The 23,257-nt window shown below is 42.7% G+C and overlaps 1 protein-coding gene across 2 annotated transcripts in view; it reads left to right on the forward strand.

Annotated features, from left to right (window-relative positions):
* The window catches only part of LOC146859662 (astacin-like metalloendopeptidase), a 298,576-nt gene that overhangs the window by 197,512 nt on the left and 77,807 nt on the right, over positions 1-23,257 (forward strand). For both annotated transcript variants that reach the window (XM_085646722.1, XM_085646721.1), the window contains exon 8: positions 17,231-17,358. In XM_085646722.1, coding sequence (XP_085502848.1) covers positions 17,231-17,358 — 128 coding nt within the window. The remainder of the gene's footprint in view (positions 1-17,230; positions 17,359-23,257) is intronic.

The following is a 23,257-nucleotide window of genomic DNA, read 5'->3' on the forward strand; positions in this document are numbered from 1 at the left end:
TCTTCACCTCTACTGGTCCTGATGAAACGCCATGGATCATACTGACCACTAATAGGCGCGAAACATGTCGACCATTTGACCTGTATCTCCAGTTACTACTGACACATTACATCTTGATAAGTAACATTTTTTCCACGATTTTTATTGTACCAAGGGTACCCTCTTATTAAAATAGCCTCCCAGGTAACCCTTAGGTATTTTTATCCTTGCACACACTACCGTCACCACTGACCCCGGTACTCCCCCTCCACATACCCGCATGCACCCATCGGCAGCTCTCTAAAAGATCTCCGCTAAAGAGACCCTTCGGGGGACCCGTAGGGCATTGCACCGCCGGCCCGACGAGGAGCACCGCCCGATGATGAAGCATGACATCCCTCGGGGTGTGTGAGGGCAACAAGAGACACTTATGTTGTCTCCCCCCCATCCTGAGTACCCCACCCTAGACCTCTAACACATAGATCCATCTCTCTTTTTCTTTATTTACCTCTTGTTGAGGTCTGGTCTTGGTTGACTTTCAACCATACCGACCCTGGAACAGTGCCTTCTAGTAATTACCGCATTGCTGGAGTGTGCCACAAAAGTGACGCAACTTCAGCAATGGGTCATTTAACCTGGGCAAGTTCAGTTTCAATGATCTGCGTCAGTCTTACACCTGCTGTGAGGCAGGCGTAAGATATTGATGCATTTGCGTCCTAGAAGTGGCGCAGTAAAATCTTATAGATTTCACTGCGTCACTTCTACGACCCTTTCTTGCGTCGGAAGTCTACCTAAATGTGTCACTTTGTAAATATGATGCAACATGGTGCATTTTTTACGCCACTGGTGCAGTGGCGCAAAAGTGACGCAAGGGCTCATAAATAAGCCCCAAAGTATTTTCTAGAGTTTCCCCCCCTCACAGTGTCTCAGGGCTACCGTGGGACTCTTTTCCTCTGAATGATCAAAGCTACTTGAACCAGAGTGCTAAGACTAATTAATCTGTAAACTTTTGTTCTAGGGCAAGATATGTGTAGCCTCACCCCAAGTGTGCATCACTTTAAGTCTGCTTTAATAATCGGAATGTATTTTTGTTGCTTCTTCTTTATCATCTATGGTGTTTCCATAATACATTCTATTGGTTAGTTACTGGGGATATTCCCTGTATTCCCTGCGATTGGGTTTGCAGGGATGGGTGGGGGGTGGAGGTTGGAGTTGTTTATTTTCACAGGGTACCATTGCTTCTATTTCAAATTGCTCACTGTAACAGGTTGAGTTTTAATTGCAACACACACACAGTCATTTTTAAATCACCTATATGTCTTTGTGCGGTAAATTGTCCACCTTTTCGGACCTTACACTGATCACTTGTAACGTGAGGGGCCTAAATAACGCAGGGAAGGGGAAACAGGTGTTGCACCATTTACAGAAGCTTCAAGTCGATGTTGCATTTCTACAAGAGACGCACTTGCCTAAGTCCACCTCCTCCAGTTTTGCTTCATCTTGGGGCCCACACCGCTATTTTGTGAACTATAGCACATAAACCAGGGAAACAGTCGTACTGATTCATAGACGCCTGTCCTTCCAATTTTCTGGGATCCGCAACGATAGTGAGGGTCGCTATACGATGGTAGTAGGGTCACTTGATGGGCTAATGCGCCTAATGTTAACAACCCAGAATTCTTTCACAATCTCCATACGCAGCTCATGCAGTTAGATTTAGACTACATTTGCATCGGTGGAGACTTTAACCTCCTATTGGACCCGGCGCTGGACAGTACGTCCGACTCCCTGAACACTAAGCCATGGGCGACGCGTGCGTTGCTGAAACTGTGCGACTCGCTTGGTCTGGTCAACGTGTGGCGACTCTGCAGCCCGGGGGAATACGCAAACACTCACTATTCTGCACAGCACGATACCTGGACACAATTCGATTTTTGGCTTGTAACCCCCAATTTGGCAGCTTGGTATAGAGCATCTCAGCATCTCCCTAGCACGTTCTCTGATCATTCCCCTGTAGTTCTAATGGACAGGATCCCCAGACCTGAGGGTTGTGAGAGACTGGGGAGGTTCCCTGGTCAGGCGCTGATGGACGAGGTGTTCCGTGCGAACTGCTAGATGCCATTGTGGAATATTTTGACTTAAATAAAGGATCAGTGCAATCATAGGCACCTCTTTGGGATGCTTTTAAAGCTTATATGCGGGGGGTCTGTATCTCTAAGCATGCTGGGGTACTGAAAGACCTGAGACGGACGTTAGCTCGCATCGAGCTGTTTCTTGACAGGGAACAAGCTGAGCAGTCTGACCCGACAAAACACGGCTTACGATTGACACTATTGACAGAATTTAGGGTAGATGGTGAGCGTGAGACACATTTCTTAAGTAAATATGCCATTGCGCAACGCTATGGTGAGGAAGACAGACCTGGCGCACTTTAGCACGCCTTTACAACGCAAGTTGGAATAACGACTTGCTGTGGGGGGGCGGTAGATTTTGGAAAAGTATAATTTACTATTCCAACTCCATTCTGTACAACAGTAGGGAAGGGGTTGGATTTTAAATCCAACAACTTCTGACCCCTACAGAGAGTCATTGTTCCGACTTCTGTTGTAATGGCATGCGATGTAACAACGGGGTCGTGATCCCACGTGATCAATGGATCAATTAGTTGGATTGATGAGGTGATTCTAGGCCAGCTGAAAACACTTCAATATCTTGATCTTTACCTCCCTCAATAAACGACCATAACACATTTGCTTGTTAATCAATATTTTATTTATCTAATTAACGCAAGAATTTAGTTCCATCTAATGAATTTATTAGTCATTATGCAAATCACAGAACACCATATTTACCTTATCTGGCTATTGGTCGTCCTCTAAGTCATCAAGCTTCGTCGTCAATCAGTCAGAATTCAAAAGTTCTTCATGCAGCATGCTACAGCCCCATAAATGGACAAGGACCAAAGCCGTGCAAACATCTATCAGTGCCCCTAGGTTTAGGAAGTCCTCAGTTCATCAAAGAAATGGGCAGCGATTCAGTCTGTCAAAGATTCAGGAACACAGCGTCACCGTCGTCTCCGTCAGCAAAGAAAAGCACACATAGCATCCCCATCCTCTCTATTCTACCATTATTTTATAATGAAAATGAGGTCTAGAAGATACATTTTACAAAATTTGGGCTTCACCCATTGGTCGGTTAGGATCGTCCGGTGAGGTTTCACACAGTTCAAGAGGTTGTGTAATGGTTTCTGGATTTTTCCGGTTTCTTCTAAATGTCCTTTGTTAGTGTATTTGGCGTGCTTCCCATCGTGACCTTGCTTGGGTACAATGAGAGTAGGGTCATGTTGAGGCCACTGGTACATGTTGCAACACAAGCGCACTTCGTTAGAAACCTCGTGGAATGGTGGCCATCGCGTCGAGTTAGTTTGGCGGCCATCTTGGTTTTAGGCCCAACAGACAACTTAAGCGAAACAAACACAAAGAGTAATTAATACATAGAAATAACTAATAAAATGTTAAACCCTCACTAATTCCCCTATGTGCTTGTAATTATCTAGCATATAGCGACATTTAAAGAGTTCATATTCACCCATTGATGTCATCTGGTGCAACATTACGAAAACGTCACAAGGCAACATATATCATGCGATATTCTATTTTTCTAGTGTTAGTATGCATACATATGTTAATTACAAATTATTTAGCTGTGCAAAATGCAAATCCCACGTGTATTTTCATACATTAGTAATGTTGATTAAACTTCATGCAAACACATTAATAATATTAAAATTAATAGATTATTCTAATTAGTATAAACATGCAGTATAAGGGGGGGTATACAAGATGTTGTACTACCCGCTCCATCAATCCCCCCTTTGGTGTTTTTATCACCACACCATTAAAATTTTGTATCACTTTTCATGGAATAGAAATGAGTTCTTGCTTTTATTATTACATCTCAGTCTCCCCAATTTCTTCTCTTTTGGCTGTCTTATACATACCTTCCTTTACCTCTTCTAATTCTATTTCTTCAAATGCTCTCTCTTGTTTCTAATCTTTTCTTCTTAAATTTTCCCTTTTTAACTTTTTCAGAATTTTCTTCTTTTTATGACCGAGGCATCCTAATCTTAACCTTAATACTAAGAAAATCACACATGTTAATGGAAATAATATTTTACCTAAGAAGGTACTACCTAAGTTTACTAAGAAATATTTAATAGAAGATATTTTCTTACCAATCTTTTCCCAAACACCTTCAACCTCCAGTGGTGCAATTTCATCATGCAGTTCAGTTATATTTTTAAGATAAATTTTCAAATCTTTACTTTCGTCTGGAATGTAAGTACAACAATGTTGAACTTTCAGCATTCCACAGACTCCACCCTCTTTTGCCAATAATATATCAAGGGCAAGTCGATTTTGCATTACCATGGCACGCATGGCAACCATTTCAGTGTTTACCAATAAAAATCCTCCAGCGGTGCTTGTTGACAAGCGATCCACTACTGTTGACAATTTTCTAATTATGTTGCATTCAGAGATATTCCCACTGCTGGTATCAATGCTCCAAAGATATCACCTACAATTTCTGACCAAGATTCTCTTTTTCTACGTGCTAAATTACTACCTAACTTATGTACACCATCTTCTCCTCTTTCCATGTGAAAAATCTTTGGGAACACCAGGCCTACATAACATGTGCCATACCAATGGTCTGGCAAACGATATTATGCCCTGCTCCCGCAGATAAAGTATAACCCAGGAAAAACTTGATCATTTCCTCCTTTAAATCCCCATCCACCCATGATTCGGTATGTATCATGGCACTCACTGTTACCTACAAAGTAATTATCATATGCAGTCTGATTCCTTCTAATACACAATTTCCCTTTCTGAGGCCAATCTAAAGCCATAGTTGGACTAGATTCTCCCTTCAAGTGTTTATCCATCTCTACATCCCAAACTGTCTTTTTCACTTTTCCCTCAGAGGCTTTCCTTTGCATTATCAGTCTCCTTTCTTCAACCGTATCTGAAAACGTCTTTTCTTCTTTCTTTAAACTGCAAGTCAAATTATTTCTAAATATATATTCTAATGTTAGTTCTTTAGTTTCTAAGAAAAATTCACCTAATACCTTTTGGAGGTTTTACCTTATTCAACTTATTAATTGATGGTACTTGTGAAAATATGCTATCTACATCTGAAAAATATTATTCTAACTTCCCTGTTTGGTAAAATAAACTAGCTATTACACTACATGTTATTCCATAAGTTACTGGAAGGTGATGATAGGTCACTCCCTCCGAAACAGATGCAGGTAACTGCATACAGACATAGCAGTCCCTTACGTCCATTGTCTTTACATATTCATACAGCAATTTCGAAAATACATTGTTAGAAAAATCAGTTATAGACCTGTGTTTATGCAAATAATTTCTATCTATTTTAGTCAGAACTTTAGTCGGAACTACCTTTGAATCTTCTCTAAATTAGTCTTGTTTTCAGTATGTCCTTCTATTGTGTCTATGGTAACCTTGAATGAGATCATCAGAGCTAATATACTCCACAGAAGCATTAGTAATCCTGTACAACAACAACACATTCTACACCATCGCTTCAAGAATATACATCTACCTTTACTACTATCTGTGTTTGCCATTTTTGTAAAAATGAACAGTGTCTTTTGACTTAGCCTCTTCTACTTCACAACTAGTTTGTCTAACTCAAGGCTCTAAGCACCTACTTGGATCTACCAGTTTGCCTTTTTCCCGTATTCTATTATCTTTCCATTAGCAGCATTCTTGTTTTATTCAGTTTGGCATTTCATCATCCTTCACTTTTCCTTCGTAATCTGAATGCAGAATTTCCTGAACATCTGTCTCTTCTCCAATATCGGACAAGATAACTCTCAGGATATCTGATTCCTCGTCTTCCTCAACCACTTCTTGTACAGTTACCTCTTGGTTTCCTTGGCTATCCGCCTCTTCTTTTATTTCAGGCAGGGCCACATATGTCGATTCCGGTGACTTATACTTCTGGTTAGGTTTCCTCGTTCTTTTGTTTTCTCCAATTATAATTATTTCTTCGTCTTTTGATATCTCTTGACTAGTTACTTCATTCACCTGTTCAGCTCTTGGTGAATTTACTCGTGTCAGTCGATATCTCAGGTTTTTTTTTTGTTTGGCCAAACTTCATCTTTTGCTGATCTTTTCAGTTTACTTCCTTTATCGTTCTTTTCAGTTCTCCAAGCTCTCTTTCTTAAGACTCTAACTTCTGGTATTTCGTCTTCACTGTCTTCCGATTCTGTTTCAACTTGCTTTTTACTTTCAACAACTTTTCTCTCCACCACTTCTTTTGTTTTCCCTAATCTGTCCCTCCTCGAGTCTCCTGCACGCAATCTCCCTGCTGACTACTTGTCCCTTCCTCTAACTGGATGTTCCCCCCCTTTCAGGGTTCTCTTTCGTACCTGTCTCTACATCATCTTATTCAGTACTAGTTTCTGTTTCATCCAAATATTCTTTTTCTGTGTTATCCACTGGATTTGGGATTCTTAATGTGTGACTCGCATGAATCCAGTTCTTGATTCCAGCACACTTCACAGCTGTCGTTGTAGTCAAATCACTTGTCATGGTTTCCCCTCCTTGGAACCAAATAGCTTCTTCTCCTGTTTACTTTGATTCTTACCCAGTCCCCTGGGCTTAGATCATGAGCTTGCTTCTTTTCAAGGGTGGTGGCATCCGCTCCAACCTGATGAAACACAGAATGAACTGCGTCAGCCAGGCTTTTACAGTAATTTCATGGGGGCTCAACCATGTAGTTCTGTCTGGAATTGATCTAATAGTCATGAGTACTAGAGGCAAGACATCAGGCCATTTCATACCCGTGGCTAAACACATTTTCCCTATTCTGTTTTTGATAGTACCATTCATTTGTTCCACCACAACAGAAGCCTCTGGGCGATAGGCACAATGTGGTTTCTGCCTTACATTCAATGCTTCACAAATCAGTTTTATGATCTCATTATGGAAATGTCTTCCTCGGTCTGATTCAGTTGTTACTGGGAACCCGAATCTGGGAATAAATTCCCTCAATAGCAATTTTGCCACTGTGATTTCATCATTTCTTCTCATTGGGAATGCCTCTACCCATCTAGAAAATAAACAAACCATAACTAGAACATACCTCAACCTGTTACAAGGAGGCATTTCAGTGAAATCTACTTGCATTCTGGTAAAAGACCCTCCTTCTCGGCCTTTTGTTCCTAGACTCACCACAGTCTTTCTTCCAGGGTTGTATTGCTGACATATAAGGCATATCTAACAAAGACTTTGCTGCTAAAAGTCTAAATTTTGCATTGTACCAGGTTTGCTTAAATTACCTAATCATAGCATCCCTCACTACGTGTCCCTGACCATGATACATCCATGCCATGGCTGACATCATGCTATCAGGCATAACTGGTATTCCATCCCTTTAGACCCACACATGGTCCTTCTCTTGGTGCACATCCTGCTTATACCCACTGCTTCATTTCCTCATCTCCTGCTTCTTCCTGCAATTGTCTCACTTCCTCCCAGGTACCCATAATATGTAGTAAACATTAAGGTGCAAGAAGTCACTTCTTTCTCCTTTGCCCTATTGATTGAATTCTGATTTTGTGCACAGTATTGGGCCATATCATTGGCGTACTTGTTACCGGTAGCGATATAATCGCCAGTCTGACTATGTGCAGCACACTTCACAACAGCCAAGTGCTTAGGCAGCTGTATCGCCTCAAGCAATTTTCCAGCCACTTCAGCATGCTTAATGGGAGTTCCACTTGATGTAAAAAATCCTCTCTATAGCCATATTTGGCCAAAGTCATGCACCACACCAAATCCGTACTGACTGTCAGTGATCCCCGTCACTCTCTTCCCAATCTAACATGCTCTAGTCAAAGCAACAAGTTCAGCTACTTGGGCTGATCTTATTCCTTTCAGGTAGGATGCTTCCATTACTCCTGCAACCGTGCATACTGCGTATGCTGCACTCAGCATTCCCTCATCTGTTCTCAGGCAAGAACCATCTACAAACATCACAAAATCTCTTTCTGGTAATGGTACATCCTTTATGTCCGGACGTGGTTTGGTACAGAAATCAAGTACATCCAGACAATCATGATCTGCTTTATCTCTGACTTCCACATTCTCAGCATCAGGCAGTAATGTTGAAGGATTCACATTCAGGCATCTCACAAGACTTACATTCGTTGCACCTAATATGACTTTCTTATACTTAGTCAGCCGACTATGTGTCATGTACTGAGTGCGACTCCTTGTTAAAAGGATTGCCACATCATGAGGTACAAACACTTTCACAGGATATCCCATCACAATTCCCTCACTCTGTTCCAAACTCCGACAGGTAGCAGCCACTGCTTTCAAGAACCCAGGTAAAGCTACAGCTACTGGGTCTAGCATTGATGAAAAGTATGCAATTGGTCTCCTCAGTTTTCCATGTTTCTGTATTAATACAGAAAGTGCACATCCATTCCTCTCACTGCAATACAACTCAAACTCCTTCTCATAATCAGGCATTCCTAATGCTGGAGCTTCACACAAACCATCTCTCAATCGTTTAAATGCTGCCAATTCCTCTTTGTTCAAATCAATGGGATCTCTCACATCACTTCTTGTCAAGCGTACCAAGGGCTTTGCAATCAAAGAGAAATCGCCTATCCATTGCCGACAATATCCAACCATTCCAAGAAACATTCTCACCTCTCTTTGCGTCATAGGGGGTCTCATTCCTTTTATGATCCTGATTCTATCTATTGTTATTTTCCTCAGTCCCTTTTCGATATTATGGCCTAAATAGTGTACTTCTTTTTTGCAAAATTGCAATTTTGATGGTGACACTTTAAGTCCTCCATCTGCTAGATGATTCAGCAATGCTATGGTGTCCGTTACACAGGCTTCCTGAGTCTTCGACGCCACAAGAAGGTCGTCGATATACTGTACTAACACTGAATTCTCGGGCATCTCTAGACTTTCTAAGGATTTCTTCAATAGCTGATTAAATATTGAGGGGCTTTCTGTATACCCCTGTGGAATTCGGCACCAAGCCAAAATACGCTTGCCAAAGCGAAACGCAAAAAATTGCTGGCTGTTATGGTGCAATGGAATGGAAAAGAAAGCATGGCATAAGTCAATTACAGTATACCATTCTGCATCATGGGGAATCTGATATAAAATCACAGATGGATTTGGTACAATGGGACAACATGATACAACAATTTTGTTTATCTTTCTCAAAACTTGCACTATCCTGAACTTTCATTTAGGCTTTTTCAGTCCCATAATCGGTGAATTACATGGACTACTCATTATTTCTCTCAAAATGCCTTGTTTTATAATTTTATCATTTATTGGAGTAACTCCTTCGACTATTTCAGGTGTCAGTTTATATTGAGGGACATTTGGATAGCTTACTCCTTCCTTCACCGTTATTTTTACTGGGTCCACATTTCTCATTAGTCCCACATCTTCTCCCGTGAAATCCCAGACTTCTGCCTTTACAGTCTGTTTCAATTCTTGGGGTAATTCATCAGAGTTAAATACAGCATAGGCTTCAGTAATCTCTGTTTCCCCGTGTGCCATTGTCATCTTATACAGCACATCTTCATCAGGGGTTTCAATTGCTATACCATCTGGGGTACAAAAAATAGTGCAATTCATTTTGCACAGTAGATCCCTACCTTACAAATTTACAGGACTTGTGTCGCACACAACAAAGCGGTGCATTTCAGAGAATTTCCCTATGCTAACTTTCACTCGTTCTGTAAGATAAGTTTTAATCTGTCTGTTGGATACACCAACTACTTGGATTGTATCATCCGAGAGAGGAAGATTCTTAGCATCAGCTGACCTAACAGTTGATCGAGTAACACCAGTATCTACTAGGAAAGTAATATTTTCATTATTTATCTTCCCATCCACAAATGGGCCTGTCTGGTCTACTTCTAGAGTTGCGCCAAGAACGCACTCTTCTTCCTCCCTTCGGCACCGTCAATAACCTTCTTCTGAATCGCTTTCATTGCGTTGTAGCCAATACTGCGAAACAGCATTAGCGCGCGGCAGCTTATTTACCTGTTCTTCGTTGTAGAATCCTGTCTCATTACTATATTTCTGTGAATTTTTGCTTTGTGGAAAAGGCGGTTTTGGCACCTGATTCTGTTGGGTAACAACCTGCTGCTGTCGCTGCGGTTGACCACTCACCTCATTCTGCACCTGTGGATTCAATGATGCATTTTCATTATTAGTATTTGGGGGAAATTTACACTCGGATTTCCAATGCCCTACTCTACCGCAGTTATGACACGGGAATTTCTTTTTGCCATCTTCTATGTTAAAATTTCCCTTACCTTTCCCGGGAGTGAATTTTCTGGGACCTGTATTATTTGCTTGTTCCACTAACTGGGCTTCCTGTCTTTCTGCCACTTTTACTTGTGCCCACATAGCCTTCTCCTTTAATTTACGCTGTTTAGCTTCAATCTCATCACTGAAATATTTTGCATGTCTCAATACTTCATCTATTTTTTTATTTTGCCAATCTACAGTATGTTGCTTAATCATTTCACTAATTTCAGGACGTAAACCATATACAAATCTGTCTACAAAATGACTCAAATCCTTTTCACTCAAATTTTCATCACCGCTGAACTGTTTAAAGGCCAAAATTAATCTTTCGTAATAGGCATGTACCGACTCCTTACTTTCCTGGTGAGTTCTGTCAATTTTTACCTTTCTTTGGAAGGTACTTTATTTTTCAAAAAGGCAATAACCTGTTCATATTTCTTCATTACCTCGGGGTCTGGGGCTCCTATCTTTGGATCCCTAGGGTATTCTTGTGTGGGCCAATTTATCATTAGTTTGCACTCTGTCCATAAATCTGCTAGCACTATTATGTCAAACAGGCTGTTTAGATCAATCCATAATACTTTAGATAATTTCACGAATCTGTCCACTTGCCTATACCACTCGACGAGCTTTTCGCGTAGTCGAGGGAAATCATTTGTAAATGACAAAATATCTTGTCTAGTCCATGGAACATGTACATATCCTCCTCCGGGAATTTCTCTCATGGGGTATTCTGTTACTACCTTTTACTTTTCTCTAACAGGAAAAGCTGCAAAAGCTTTATCAGAGGCATCCTCTCGTTTTCGATACCATCTACTTCTCCACTTATCCACATCTCCCCATTTTCTCAGCAAGATAATTATTTCCTTAATCTGACTTATCTGTCCTGTGGTATTCAAATTTTCAATATCCTTTTCAGTAAAATCTATTCGATATGGCTTCTGTAGGGCGTTTATCTTTTCAATATCTATACCCATTTCATTTGCTACTTAGTTCTTCTAATCTTTCATGCAGATTTTTTGCTCTCCAAGTTATACTTTTACACAAAAACAGTAACTCCTCATGCTGGTAGGTTTTTAACTTTTCTGTGGGAATCGTTCCTACTATTAATTCTTCCAATACCATTCGTAGTTTGGCCACATCTATTGATTGGGATTCTTTGTCTTTTCTCTGTAAGTTTCTCAACCATTCGCTCAATTCTTCTGAAGATGGGCCTACTGGTTTCTCTACATTATTTTGTTCTAAGTCCCTTTGAGTCTCCAATCCTGATTCCACGTCATTGTTTGTCTTTCTGCTATATTTGAACCTAAAAATTGGTTATTTGAAGCATTTGGCTCGATTGTACTCATTGTTTGTCTCCATGGATTTTCATTTAGGCTCTGCTTTGGCTTGTCAATCTGTTTATTACTGTTATAATGAACTGTTAAACAATGTTCACTATCTTTCTGTTTATCAAATATAGGCATCACAGGGCCTATAGTCACTAGAACAGTTACAGCTTCTAAATTTTTGGTCAGTTCTCTTATCTTTTCAGTTAATTCTAAAGTTGTTTTTGCTAATTCTACCGAACTTTCACCACTCATTTTATCATCTGATTTTCTCTCTATCTCTCTCATGGAATTATTTTTCCCTAATTCTTGAGGTACTGGTTCTGTCTTAATGATTTGCAGAGTTTCTCTTCTCATTGGGGCACTTGGTGTTAACATTTCAGATTCTGGTTGATACGGAGGTGGATTTTTATAAAACATGTCATCCAGAACATCGTCCTCCAATTCATTCACTCCATACCCTTTTGTTTCTATATTATGTCTTTTTTCCATATGTTTTTCCCTCCAATTTCTTCAACCGTTCTCACAGGAAACAGACATTCAGTCATACTTGCATTCCGCCATCTTCTCATTCTCTCGTCATGAGTGTCATGCCCGTATCTACCAAACATGTACTTATACCTTCCGCCACTCCTCTGTCTTTCTCTGTCATGCATCTCATCTTCCCATTCTGTCAGTGCTTCAAACTGTGTTGGTCTAGGCCTTGGTTCTAGATTCATCATTTTCTCTCTCAAATTTCTCAAAACTAGGGGTGAGCGGAATTTGCGAAAGTGACTTCCGCAAATTATCGTGAAAATGTTAAAAATCTCCGCAAACACGCGGAAATATCACGAAGATGCGGAAGTTTTTTTCCCGCCCGTTCGCGGTATTTTCTGCGTGGTCGTGGCTCGCCAACTTACCCATGCGGTTGCTCGCGGGCGCGCCATCTTGTTTTCACTCTTCTCGCGGTGCATGATCGCGAGAAGAAAGACGTGATCGCGCGACCAATGACATTACTGCGGGCGCGAACTGTCGCGAGACAGCGCAAATGGCTACCAACAATCCAACATCTCGTGGAGAACGCGACCGGATCGGGAAAACTTGTTGGCGAATGCGAGGATTCAGGTAAGGCGATCGCGCGTGAATGTATTATTTTACAGTGCGAGCAAAAAACAAATTATCGCTAAGCTGCGGAATGCGGCAATTTTGACATTTTCACGCTCTCCACGGAACTCGAAAATGTCAAATTATCGCAATTTCCACGAGCGGAACGGAAATTTTGCCCAGGCCTACTCAAAACTGCTAAATTAAACGAACCATGCTCTGGAAATGCTAAGACTCTGTCATTTTTCGTATATTTCACCCAATTGTCCAACCAAATACAAGTATGATATCCGTATTTCGTAACGATAAAGGATGCAGGGGTTTTCGGTGGGGTAAGTAACTGTCCCTCCCTAATCACAATCGGTTTGTCCTTTTTAAACCACTTCTTAATTCTTCCAAACCAAGACTTTTTCTCCTTTTCAGGTGGATCGTAATACATCATTTTGTCTTTCGTGTATCGCTAGTCTTTTCCTTACAACTGTTCTGTTATTTAACCAATCGTAGCGCGACTCACACCAACGCACCAATCCAGAGCGTCTAGGTCACCTCTTCAATTCTCCAATCCCAGCGCGTCTCACACCAACGCACCAATCAGCAGCATCTACGTCACCCATTAATTCTCCACTCCTAGCGCGGCATGCACTAATACATTAATCAGGGGCGTCTATGCTTCTTACTGACTAGCCAATCCCAGCGCGGCTTTTCTGATGTCAGCTCTTTCTCACTGTCGCAGCTCCTGCTCCTGCTGACCCCTGCTTTACAACATTTTATCGGTAACTTTTCTTTACGTTCTTCTGACTTACAAATCTGTTAATAACAACATAAAAAACGCCACCATTGTCCGCTTCGCTAACCAAAGAATAGTTAATGGCCTTTTTCACAAGAATTCCGTCTTTCCCGAGAGCAGCGCTTACCTCTGCCCTACTACAGAATCGTTACTTCCGTTGATAAAGTAGCACAACCTTACCCTTCTAGCAAGCATTAGCTAACTTTTTCTCCAGAATTAAGACACCTGGTTGGAGACCCAATGCTCCTGAGAAATAAAACCAGAGTTTCGCAATTAACCCGAATGCCTTTTCATTCACGCACTTTCACACGGAAAAATGTAGTTCATTCACACAGAATTCTGCCTTTCCCTAGAGCAGCGAACAGTCTGCCCTACTACAGAATTATGACACTCGTTAACAAAGTAGCACTTCCCTCTACTTTATCCTTCTAACAAGCTTAGGGAACACCTATTACCTTTCCAGTGATAAGCGTTATCGGAGCACCTTCTGGGCTCCTGGTACCTAAGACCAAAATTTCACAGGTGACCTTTGCTACCATACATTTCTCTCATACAGAAAATGTCCCTAATGGCAACACATGACGATGTTACCGAATCCCAGACAATGTGTCGTGCAACTCCACTCGTTACACGTTTCCCCTGTGTACCTACAGGGCAACAACAATTCCGTCTTTCCCGAGAGCAGCGCTTACCTCTGCTCTACTACGGAACTGTTACAAATTCCCGACTTCCTACATCCCAGAAGCCGTCAAACAACATAAAACTTTACGGGACTCAACATAGAGTGTTAATACATAAACCAATTCAATAACCATCATCCTGCTACCAGAAAAACTGATGCAGCGCGGAACCTGGGTAACGGGAATCAGGACAAAACCCCATACCAAATATCCTCCCTTCGTCACAGACCAAATATCACCTTAGCACCTTCACTCTCACAATCATTGGTGGGGCCCATAACACCAACATTCACACTTCACTTCTCACTGGTCTGCACTTACAGGAGAGATGAATGTTCCAAGCGCTGACATGAGAGAAATACCTTATAACCTATAGAGAGAAATTTATTTACACATTTATACACTAATATCCTTACCTCCTACAGATCTCAATCCTAAACATCAAGATACTCCTCCCACGCGATCAATGGATCAATTAGTTGGATTGATGAGGTGATTCTAGGCCAGCTAAAAACACTTCAATATCTTGATCTTTACCTCCCTCAATAAACGACCAAAACACATTTGCTTGTTAATCAATATTTTGTTTATCTAATTGATGCAAGAATTTAGTTCCATCTAATGAATTTATTAGTCATTATGCAAGTCACAGAACACCATATTTACCTAATCTGGCTATTGGTCCTCCTCTAAGTCATCAAGTTTCGTCATCAATCAGTCAGAATTCAAAAGTTCTTCATGCAGCACGCTACAGTCCCATAAATGGACAAGGACCAACGCCGTCCAAGCATCTATCAGTGCCCATAGATTTAGGAAGTCCTCAGTTCATCAAAGAAATGGGCAGCGATTCAGTCTGTCACAGATTCAGGAACACAGCGTCACCGTCGTCTCCGTCAGCAAAGAAAAGCACACATAGCATCACCATCCTCTCTATTCTACCGTTATTTTATAATGAAAATGAGGTCTAGAAGATACATTTTACAAACTTTGGGCTTCACCCATTGGTCGGTTAGGATCGTCCGGTGAGGTTTCACACAGTTCAAGAGGTTGTGTAATGGTGTTTGGATTTTTCCGGTTTCTTGTAAATGTCCTTTGTTAGCGTATTTGGCGTGCTTCCCATCATGACCTTGCTTGGGTACAACGAGAGTAGGGCATGTCGAGGCCACTGGTACATGTTGCAACATATGCGCACTTCTTTCAAAACCTTGTAGAATGATGGCCATCGCGTCGAGTTAGTTTGGCGGCCATCTTGGTTTTAGGCCCAACGGACAACTTAAGCGAAACAAACACAGAGTGATTAATACATAGAAATAACTAATAAAATGTTAAACCCTCACTAATTCCCCTATGTGCTTGTAATTATCTAGCGTATAGCGACATTTAAAGCGTTCATATTCATCCATTGATGTCATCTGGTGCAACATTACGAAAACGTCACAATTTAAAATATTGATTAAAAAATTCTAGCTTAAGTGATTGCGTTGAGACTGGCTCTGTTGCTAGATCGAATTATCTCCCCGACTCATATCTCATATGGCATTTGTCCCTCACAGATAGACAGCGCTTAACCTGCGCACGTTATTTGCAGTTATACACAGAATTTCACCGGAGGTCCCGGCGGCTGCCATATTACTTGATAACAAAAAAGTTTTTGACTCCTTGGAGTGGCACTTTTTCTTGGCAGTTATGAGGAAGATGGGAATGCCTATGGCGTTCATTGAACTCACTGCACTACTTTATACTTCACCTACTGTAAGGCTTTGGCTGAACGGCACCCTGTCCTCTCAGTTTGCTCTTACCCATTGCACTAGGCAGGGTTCTCCGCTGCTTTCATTGTGGTGCTGAACCCTTTGGTCAGACAATTGCAGGAGCAGCATCTACATAGGGGTCTTCAATTCAAGACGGGTCCTCTCTTAATCTCACTCTACACCAATGATATTATCCTTTATGTGCGTCATCCTCAGGAGAATTTGGAGCCACTAATCAGAGAAATCATCCGATTCTCCAGTATGGGCATAAACTGGGATAAGTCAGAAGTTTTCGATCTGACACCAAGTGCGTCAAGTGGGATTGTGGGTTCCCCCTGACGTGGTGTGATGAGTCGGCTAGATATTTGGGAATCCAGATACATAGAGAAACTGAACAGATTATTTTACTCAACTTTGGGCCAGCACTGCATAAGCTAGAGCAGCAGGTGGAACGCTGGCTCAAACCTCCTCATTCACTTTCTGTGAGTCACATTCAAATAGTTGTGGAAGAAATATTTCGTCTATGGAACATCTTACTGACATTAAAGTGAACCCAGGTTTGTAAAGCCAACTGTCTATGAGGCCAGATGACTGTGTGCTAACCAAAAATGTCCAAAATCAATGTATTTGGGAAAAATGTTCAGGTAAAAAACACCCCACCTGTCAAGTTGTCGAAACATGGTTTAACAATAAATGTTATGTATTCTACTAAGGCTCCAAATATATGGTGATATAACAACCTTTGAAAACTTGGGATAGTTGGACCCAAAGATTCTGCACCAATTTGTTGAAAGGTAGAAAGCTCAGATCTGTTTGTCTTTGAACCAGAATTTCTTGTAGACTTAGCTATTAAGGGATATTAGGTTCAGACCCCAGGGCTGGACAGGAAGAGGACAACAAGTCTGCTTGGTGCTAGTAGGATTACATTTTTGCTTTAGTTAGATTTTTTTATATTTTGTAAGACACTCAAGTTTCAAAGTATCTGGAGTACTTATAAATACCACGCTTTCCAAACAAAATGGTCTTACACAAGAAGGGGGATGGGGAAATTGGACGAATGTGAGGTTGGATGTGGTCAAGTCAGTAAAGAATGGAAGATTACAAAAAGTGTGATGTTTCTGAATACATCACAATAAACCAGAATCAAGCCTATAGCAGAGCACCAGCATGCATACTAAATCCAAGAAATGTGATGCTGAGGGTATAGTTAATGTGCCTTTATTCTCCCCAGGTATGCATTCACTAAGACCAAAGGACAGGCAACAATTGTCCCCATAAAAAATCCTAATGCAGACATTGGCCAAGCATTTGGTCTCAGCAACTTGGATCTTGCTAAAATCAACCGGCTATATAGCTGTGGTAAGTAGCAGTTTTTGATGATTAATTTGGATATTTGTGATTTGCTCAATATTTCTTTTCTCCTATGGCATCCCAGGGTCATTCCTTCTGCTACGAGGTGGCATTCACCAATCCCAGAGATAAAATAAATACTAGCACTCTCATTTACTATGCATTACACCCATCATAGATCAGCATCATTCCATTTATGTGATTTCTCTATCCTCTCCTCTTGTTGATCAAAATTCATTTTAGAATTCTGTATGCTGTCTCATCTGATCTCATCATCCTCTCCCGCATGTGATCTAATATCACTTCTTTGATGTGATCGCAGAATCTTCATTTAAATAATCCTAACTTAATCTATTTCTTGTGATTATCTATTTCTTGTGATCCCTATATCATCTTTGCCTGTCTGTCCACATTATTCTCTCCAAGGTGAACTTAGTATCACCATCTCCACTTTATATCAGAATCTTTTACTTTTATCCATTCCTTCACAAGATCGCAGCATCGACTCATTCATGTGATCATAACATCCTCTCCCTTCATGTGATCCTATATTCTCTCGTTCAGGTAATCATAGCATCCTCTCCCTTCATGTGATCCTATATTCTCTCATTCATGTGATCATAGCATCCTCTCCCTTAATGTAATCCCAGCATTCTCCCATTCATGTGATCATAGCATCCTCTTCTTTAATGTGATCCTATATTCTCTTATTCTTGTAATCATAGCATCGTGTCCCTTCTTGTGATCTCAGCTTTCTCTCGTTCATGTGCTCATAGCATCTTGCCCCTTCATGTGGTCCCACCATTCTCTCGTTCATGTGATCATAGCATCCTCTCCCTTAATATGATCCCTTATTCTCTAGTTTATATGATCATGCATCCTGTCCCTTCATGTGATCCCAACATTCTCTTGTTCATGTGTTCAAAGCATCCTGTCCCTTCATGTGATCCCAGCATTCTCTCGTTCATGTAATCCTAGTACCCTCTATATTCAAATGATCCAGTATTCTCTCATTCATGTGATCATAGCATCCTCTTCCTTCATGTGATCGCAGCATTCTCTCATTAATGTGCTCATAGCATCCCCTTGCTTCTTGTGTTCCCTGCATTCTCTCATTCATGTGATCACTGCATCCTCTCCTTTCATGTGATCCAATGGAATACATACCAGCATTCTCATTTATTATGCAACATTCCTATCTTAAATCAGCATCATTCCCTTTATGTGATTTGTGTATCCTCTCCTCTTTGTGATCACACTTTATCTAAGAATGTTCTATGCCCTCTCATCTGATCTCATCATCCTCTCCTGCATGTTATCTAATATCACTTCCTTTCAGGTGATCCCAATATCGTCTTTGCCTTTTGGTCCACAATATTCTCTCCAAGGTGAACCCAGTATGACCTTCCCCACTTTATATCAAAATATTTTACTTGAATCCACTCCTTCACAAGATCCCAGCATAGCATCATTCATGTGATCATAGCATCCTCTCCCTTCTTGTGATTTCAGCATTTTCTGATTCACATGAATATAGAATCCTCCTCTTTTATGTGATCCTGTATTCTCTCACTCTTTTGATCATAGCATCCTGTCCCTTCATGTGATACCATATTTTCTCATTCATGTGATCACAGCATCCTGTCCCTTCATGTGATCCCAGCATTCTCTCTTTCAAGTGATTATAGCATCCTCTTCTTTCATGTGATCCCGTATTCTCTCATTCATATCATCATAGCATTCTGTCCCTTTATGTGATCCCAGCATACTCTCATTCATGTAATCCCAGCATCATCTCCCTTCATGTGATCACAGTGTCCTCTCATTTGTGATTATGGAATCCTCTCCCTTCATGTGATCCCAGCATTCTCTCATTCATGTGATCCCAGCATTCTCTCAATCATGTGATCATAGCATCCTCTCCCTTCATATGATCCCAGCATTCTCTCTTTCATGTGATTATAGCATGCTCTTCTTTAATGTGATTCTGTAATCTCTAATTCATGTGATCATAGAATCCTCTCACTTCATATGATCCCGTATTCTCGCTTTCATGTGAGGTCATTATCCTCTTCTCTCATGGTTCCTCTCATCTGATCTCAGTCATCATCCACTAATCTAGTCGATCTAGTATAACTTCCTTTCATGTGATTGCAGAATCCTCCTTTATATGATCCTACTTCCTCTGTGAATTACCACTGTATTCTCCCCTCTGTGCAATCCCAGCATTCCATTGTTGAAGTGATGCCAACACATTCTGCTCGATGTGCTGTATATGTGCTTGGCAGTTCGGACTGGACTGTACCCATGAGGCACAGGGTCAAGACTGATTTGCATATGGCTGGGTTCAAACTGGAACGGCATGGTGAGCAAAAAAACGATGGAATTAGGCCCAGATCTCTGTACTGGGGTGAATGTATGACATTGTTCTCCATTCTGTCCATCAATTGTTGTTTTTGCATTTGTCACCCCGAGTGGGAAGGGTATGCCCAGACGTGGGTCCCGTGCTCTCCATGCCACTGGAATCAAGCTATCCTGGCTGAAGAGGGGTGAAACCCCGAAACCGGTCCTAGGATGCTTGTTTCCAGTCCAGGGAGGAGTTGGCTTGGCAGTTCGGGCTGGACTGTACCCATGAGGCACAGGGTCAAGACTGATTTGCATAAGGCTGGGTTCAAACTGGAACGGCATGGTGAGCAAAAAAACGATGGAATTAGGCCCAGATCTCTGTACTGGGGTGAATGTATGACATTGTTCTCCATTCTGTCCATCAATTGTTGTTTTTGCATTTGTCACCCCGAGTGGGAAGGGTATGCCCAGACGTGGGTCCCGTGCTCTCCATGCCACTGGAATCAAGCTATCCTGGCTGAAGAGGGGTGAAACACCGAAAACGGTCCTAGGATGCTTGTTTCCAGTCCAGGGAGGAGCTGGCTTGGCAGTTCGGGCTGGACTGTACCCATGAGGCACAGGGTCTAGACTGATTTGCATATGGCTGGGTTCAAACTGGAACGGCATGGTGAGCAAAAAAACGATGGAATTAGGCCCAGATCTCTGTACTGGGGTGAATGTATGACATTGTTCTCCATTCTGTCCATCAATTGTTGTTTTTGCATTTGTCACCCCGAGTGGGAAGGGTATGCCCAGACGTGGGTCCCGTGCTCTCCATGCCACTGGAATCAAGCTATCCTGGCTGAAGAGGGGTGAAACCCCGAAACCGGTTCTAGGATGCTTGTTTCCAGTCCAGGGAGGAGCTGGCTTGGCAGTTCGGGCTGGACTGTACCCATGAGGCACAGGGTCAAGACTGATTTGCATATGGCTGGGTTCAAACTGGAACGGCATGGTGAGCAAAAAAATGATGGAATTAGGCCCAGATCTCTGTACTGGGGTGAATGTATGACATTGTTCTCCATTCTGTCCATCAATTGTTGTTTTTGCATTTGTCACCCCGAGTGGGAAGGGTATGCCCAGACGTGGGTCCCGTGCTCTCCATGCCACTGGAATCAAGCTATCCTGGCTGAAGAGGGGTGAAACCCCGAAACCGGTCCTAGGATGCTTGTTTCCAGTCCAGGGAGGAGCTGGCTTGGCAGTTCGGGCTGGACTGTACCCATGAGGCACAGGGTCAAGACTGATTTGCATATGGCTGGGTTCAAACTGGAACGGCATGGTGAGCAAAAAAACGATGGAATTAGGCCCAGATCTCTGTACTGGGGTGAATGTATGACATTGTTCTCCATTCTGTCCATCAATTGTTGTTTTTGCATTTGTCACCCCGAGTGGGAAGGGTATGCCCAGACGTGGGTCCCGTGCTCTCCATGCCACTGGAATCAAGCTATCCTGGCTGAAGAGGGGTGAAACCCCGAAACCGGTCCTAGGATGCTTGTTTCCAGTCCAGGGAGGAGCTGGCTTGGCAGTTCGGGCTGGACTGTACCCATGAGGCACAGGGTCAAGACTGATTTGCATATGGCTGGGTTCAAACTGGAACGGCATGGTGAGCAAAAAAACGATGGAATTAGGCCCAGATCTCTGTACTGGGGTGAATGTATGACATTGTTCTCCATTCTGTCCATGAATTGTTGTTTTTGCATTTGTCACCCCGAGTGGGAAGTGTATGCCCAGACGTGGGTCCCGTGCTCTCCATGCCACTGGAATCAAGCTATCCTGGCTGAAGAGGGGTGAAACCCCGAAACCGGTTCTAGGATGCTTGTTTCCAGTCCAGGGAGGAGCTGGCTTGGCAGTTCGGGCTGGACTGTACCCATGAGGCACAGGGTCAAGACTGATTTGCATATGGCTGGGTTCAAACTGGAATGGCATGGTGAACAAAAAAACGATGGAATTAGGCCCAGATCTCTGTACTGGGGTGAATGTATGACATTGTTCTCCATTCTGTCCATCAATTGTTGTTTTTGCATTTGTCACCCCGAGTGGGAAGGGTATGCCCAGACGTGGGTCCCGTGCTCTCCATGCCACTGGAATCAAGCTATCCTGGCTGAAGAGGGGTGAAACCCCGAAACCGGTCCTAGGATGCTTGTTTCCAGTCCAGGGAGGAGATGGCTTGGCAGTTCGGGCTGGACTGTACCCATGAGGCACAGGGTCAAGACTGATTTGCATATGGCTGGGTTCAAACTGGAACAGCATGGTGAGCAAAAAAACGATGGAATTAGGCCCAGATCTCTGTACTGGGGTGAATGTATGACATTGTTCTCCATTCTGTCCATCAATTGTTGTTTTTGCATTTGTCACCCCGAGTGGGAAGGGTATGCCCAGACGTGGGTCCCGTGCTCTCCATGCCACTGGAATCAAGCTATCCTGGCTGAAGAGGGGTGAAACCCCGAAACCGGTCCTAGGATGCTTGTTTCCAGTCCAGGGAGGAGCTGGCTTGGCAGTTGGGGCTGGACTGTACCCATGAGGCACAGTGTCAAGACTGATTTACATATGGCTGGGTTCAAACTGGAACGGCATGGTGAGCAAAAAAACGATGGAATTAGGCCCAGATCTCTGTACTGGGGTGAATGTATGACATTGTTCTCCATTCTGTCCATCAATTGTTGTTTTTCATTTGTCACCCCGAGTGGGAAGGGTATGCCCAGACGTGGGTCCCGTGCTCTCCATGCCACTGGAATCAAGCTATCCTGGCTGAAGAGGGGTGAAACCCCGAAAACGGTCCTAGGATGCTTGTTTCCAGTCCAGGGAGGAGCTGGCTTGGCAGTTCGGGTTGGACTGTACACATGAGGCACAGGGTCAAGACTGATTTGCATATGGCTGGGTTCAAACTGGAACGGCATGGTGAGCAAAAAAACGATGGAATTAGGCCCAGATCTCTGTACTGGGGTGAATGTATGACATTGTTCTCCATTCTGTCCATCAATTGTTGTTTTTGCATTTGTCACTCCGAGTGGGAAGGGTATGCCCAGACGTGGGTCCCGTGCTCTCCATGCCACTGGAATCAAGCTATCCTGGCTGAAGAGGGGTGAAACCCCGAAACCGGTCCTAGGATGCTTGTTCCAGTCCAGGGAGGAGCTGGCTTGGCAGTTCGGGCTGGACTGTACCCATGAGGCACAGGGTCAAGACTGATTTGCATATGGCTGGGTTCAAACTGGAACGGCATGGTGAGCAAAAAAACAATGGAATTAGGCCCAGATCTCTGTACTGGGGTGAATGTATGACATTGTTCTCCATTCTGTCCATCAATTGTTGTGTTTGCATTTGTCACCCCGAGTGGGAAGGGTATGCCCAGACGTGGGACCCGTGCTCTCCATGCCACTGGAATCAAGCTATCCTGGCTGAGGAGGGGTGAAACCCTGAAACCGGTCCTAGAATGCTTGTTTCCAGTCCAGGGAGGGGCTGGCTTGGCAGTTCGGGCTGGACTGTACCCATGAGGCACAGGGTCAAGACTGATTTGCATATGGCTGGG

This window comes from Triturus cristatus, chromosome 3_1 (genome assembly GCF_964204655.1).
Source record: "Triturus cristatus chromosome 3_1, aTriCri1.1, whole genome shotgun sequence".
Classification (NCBI taxonomy): Eukaryota; Metazoa; Chordata; class Amphibia; order Caudata; family Salamandridae; genus Triturus; species Triturus cristatus.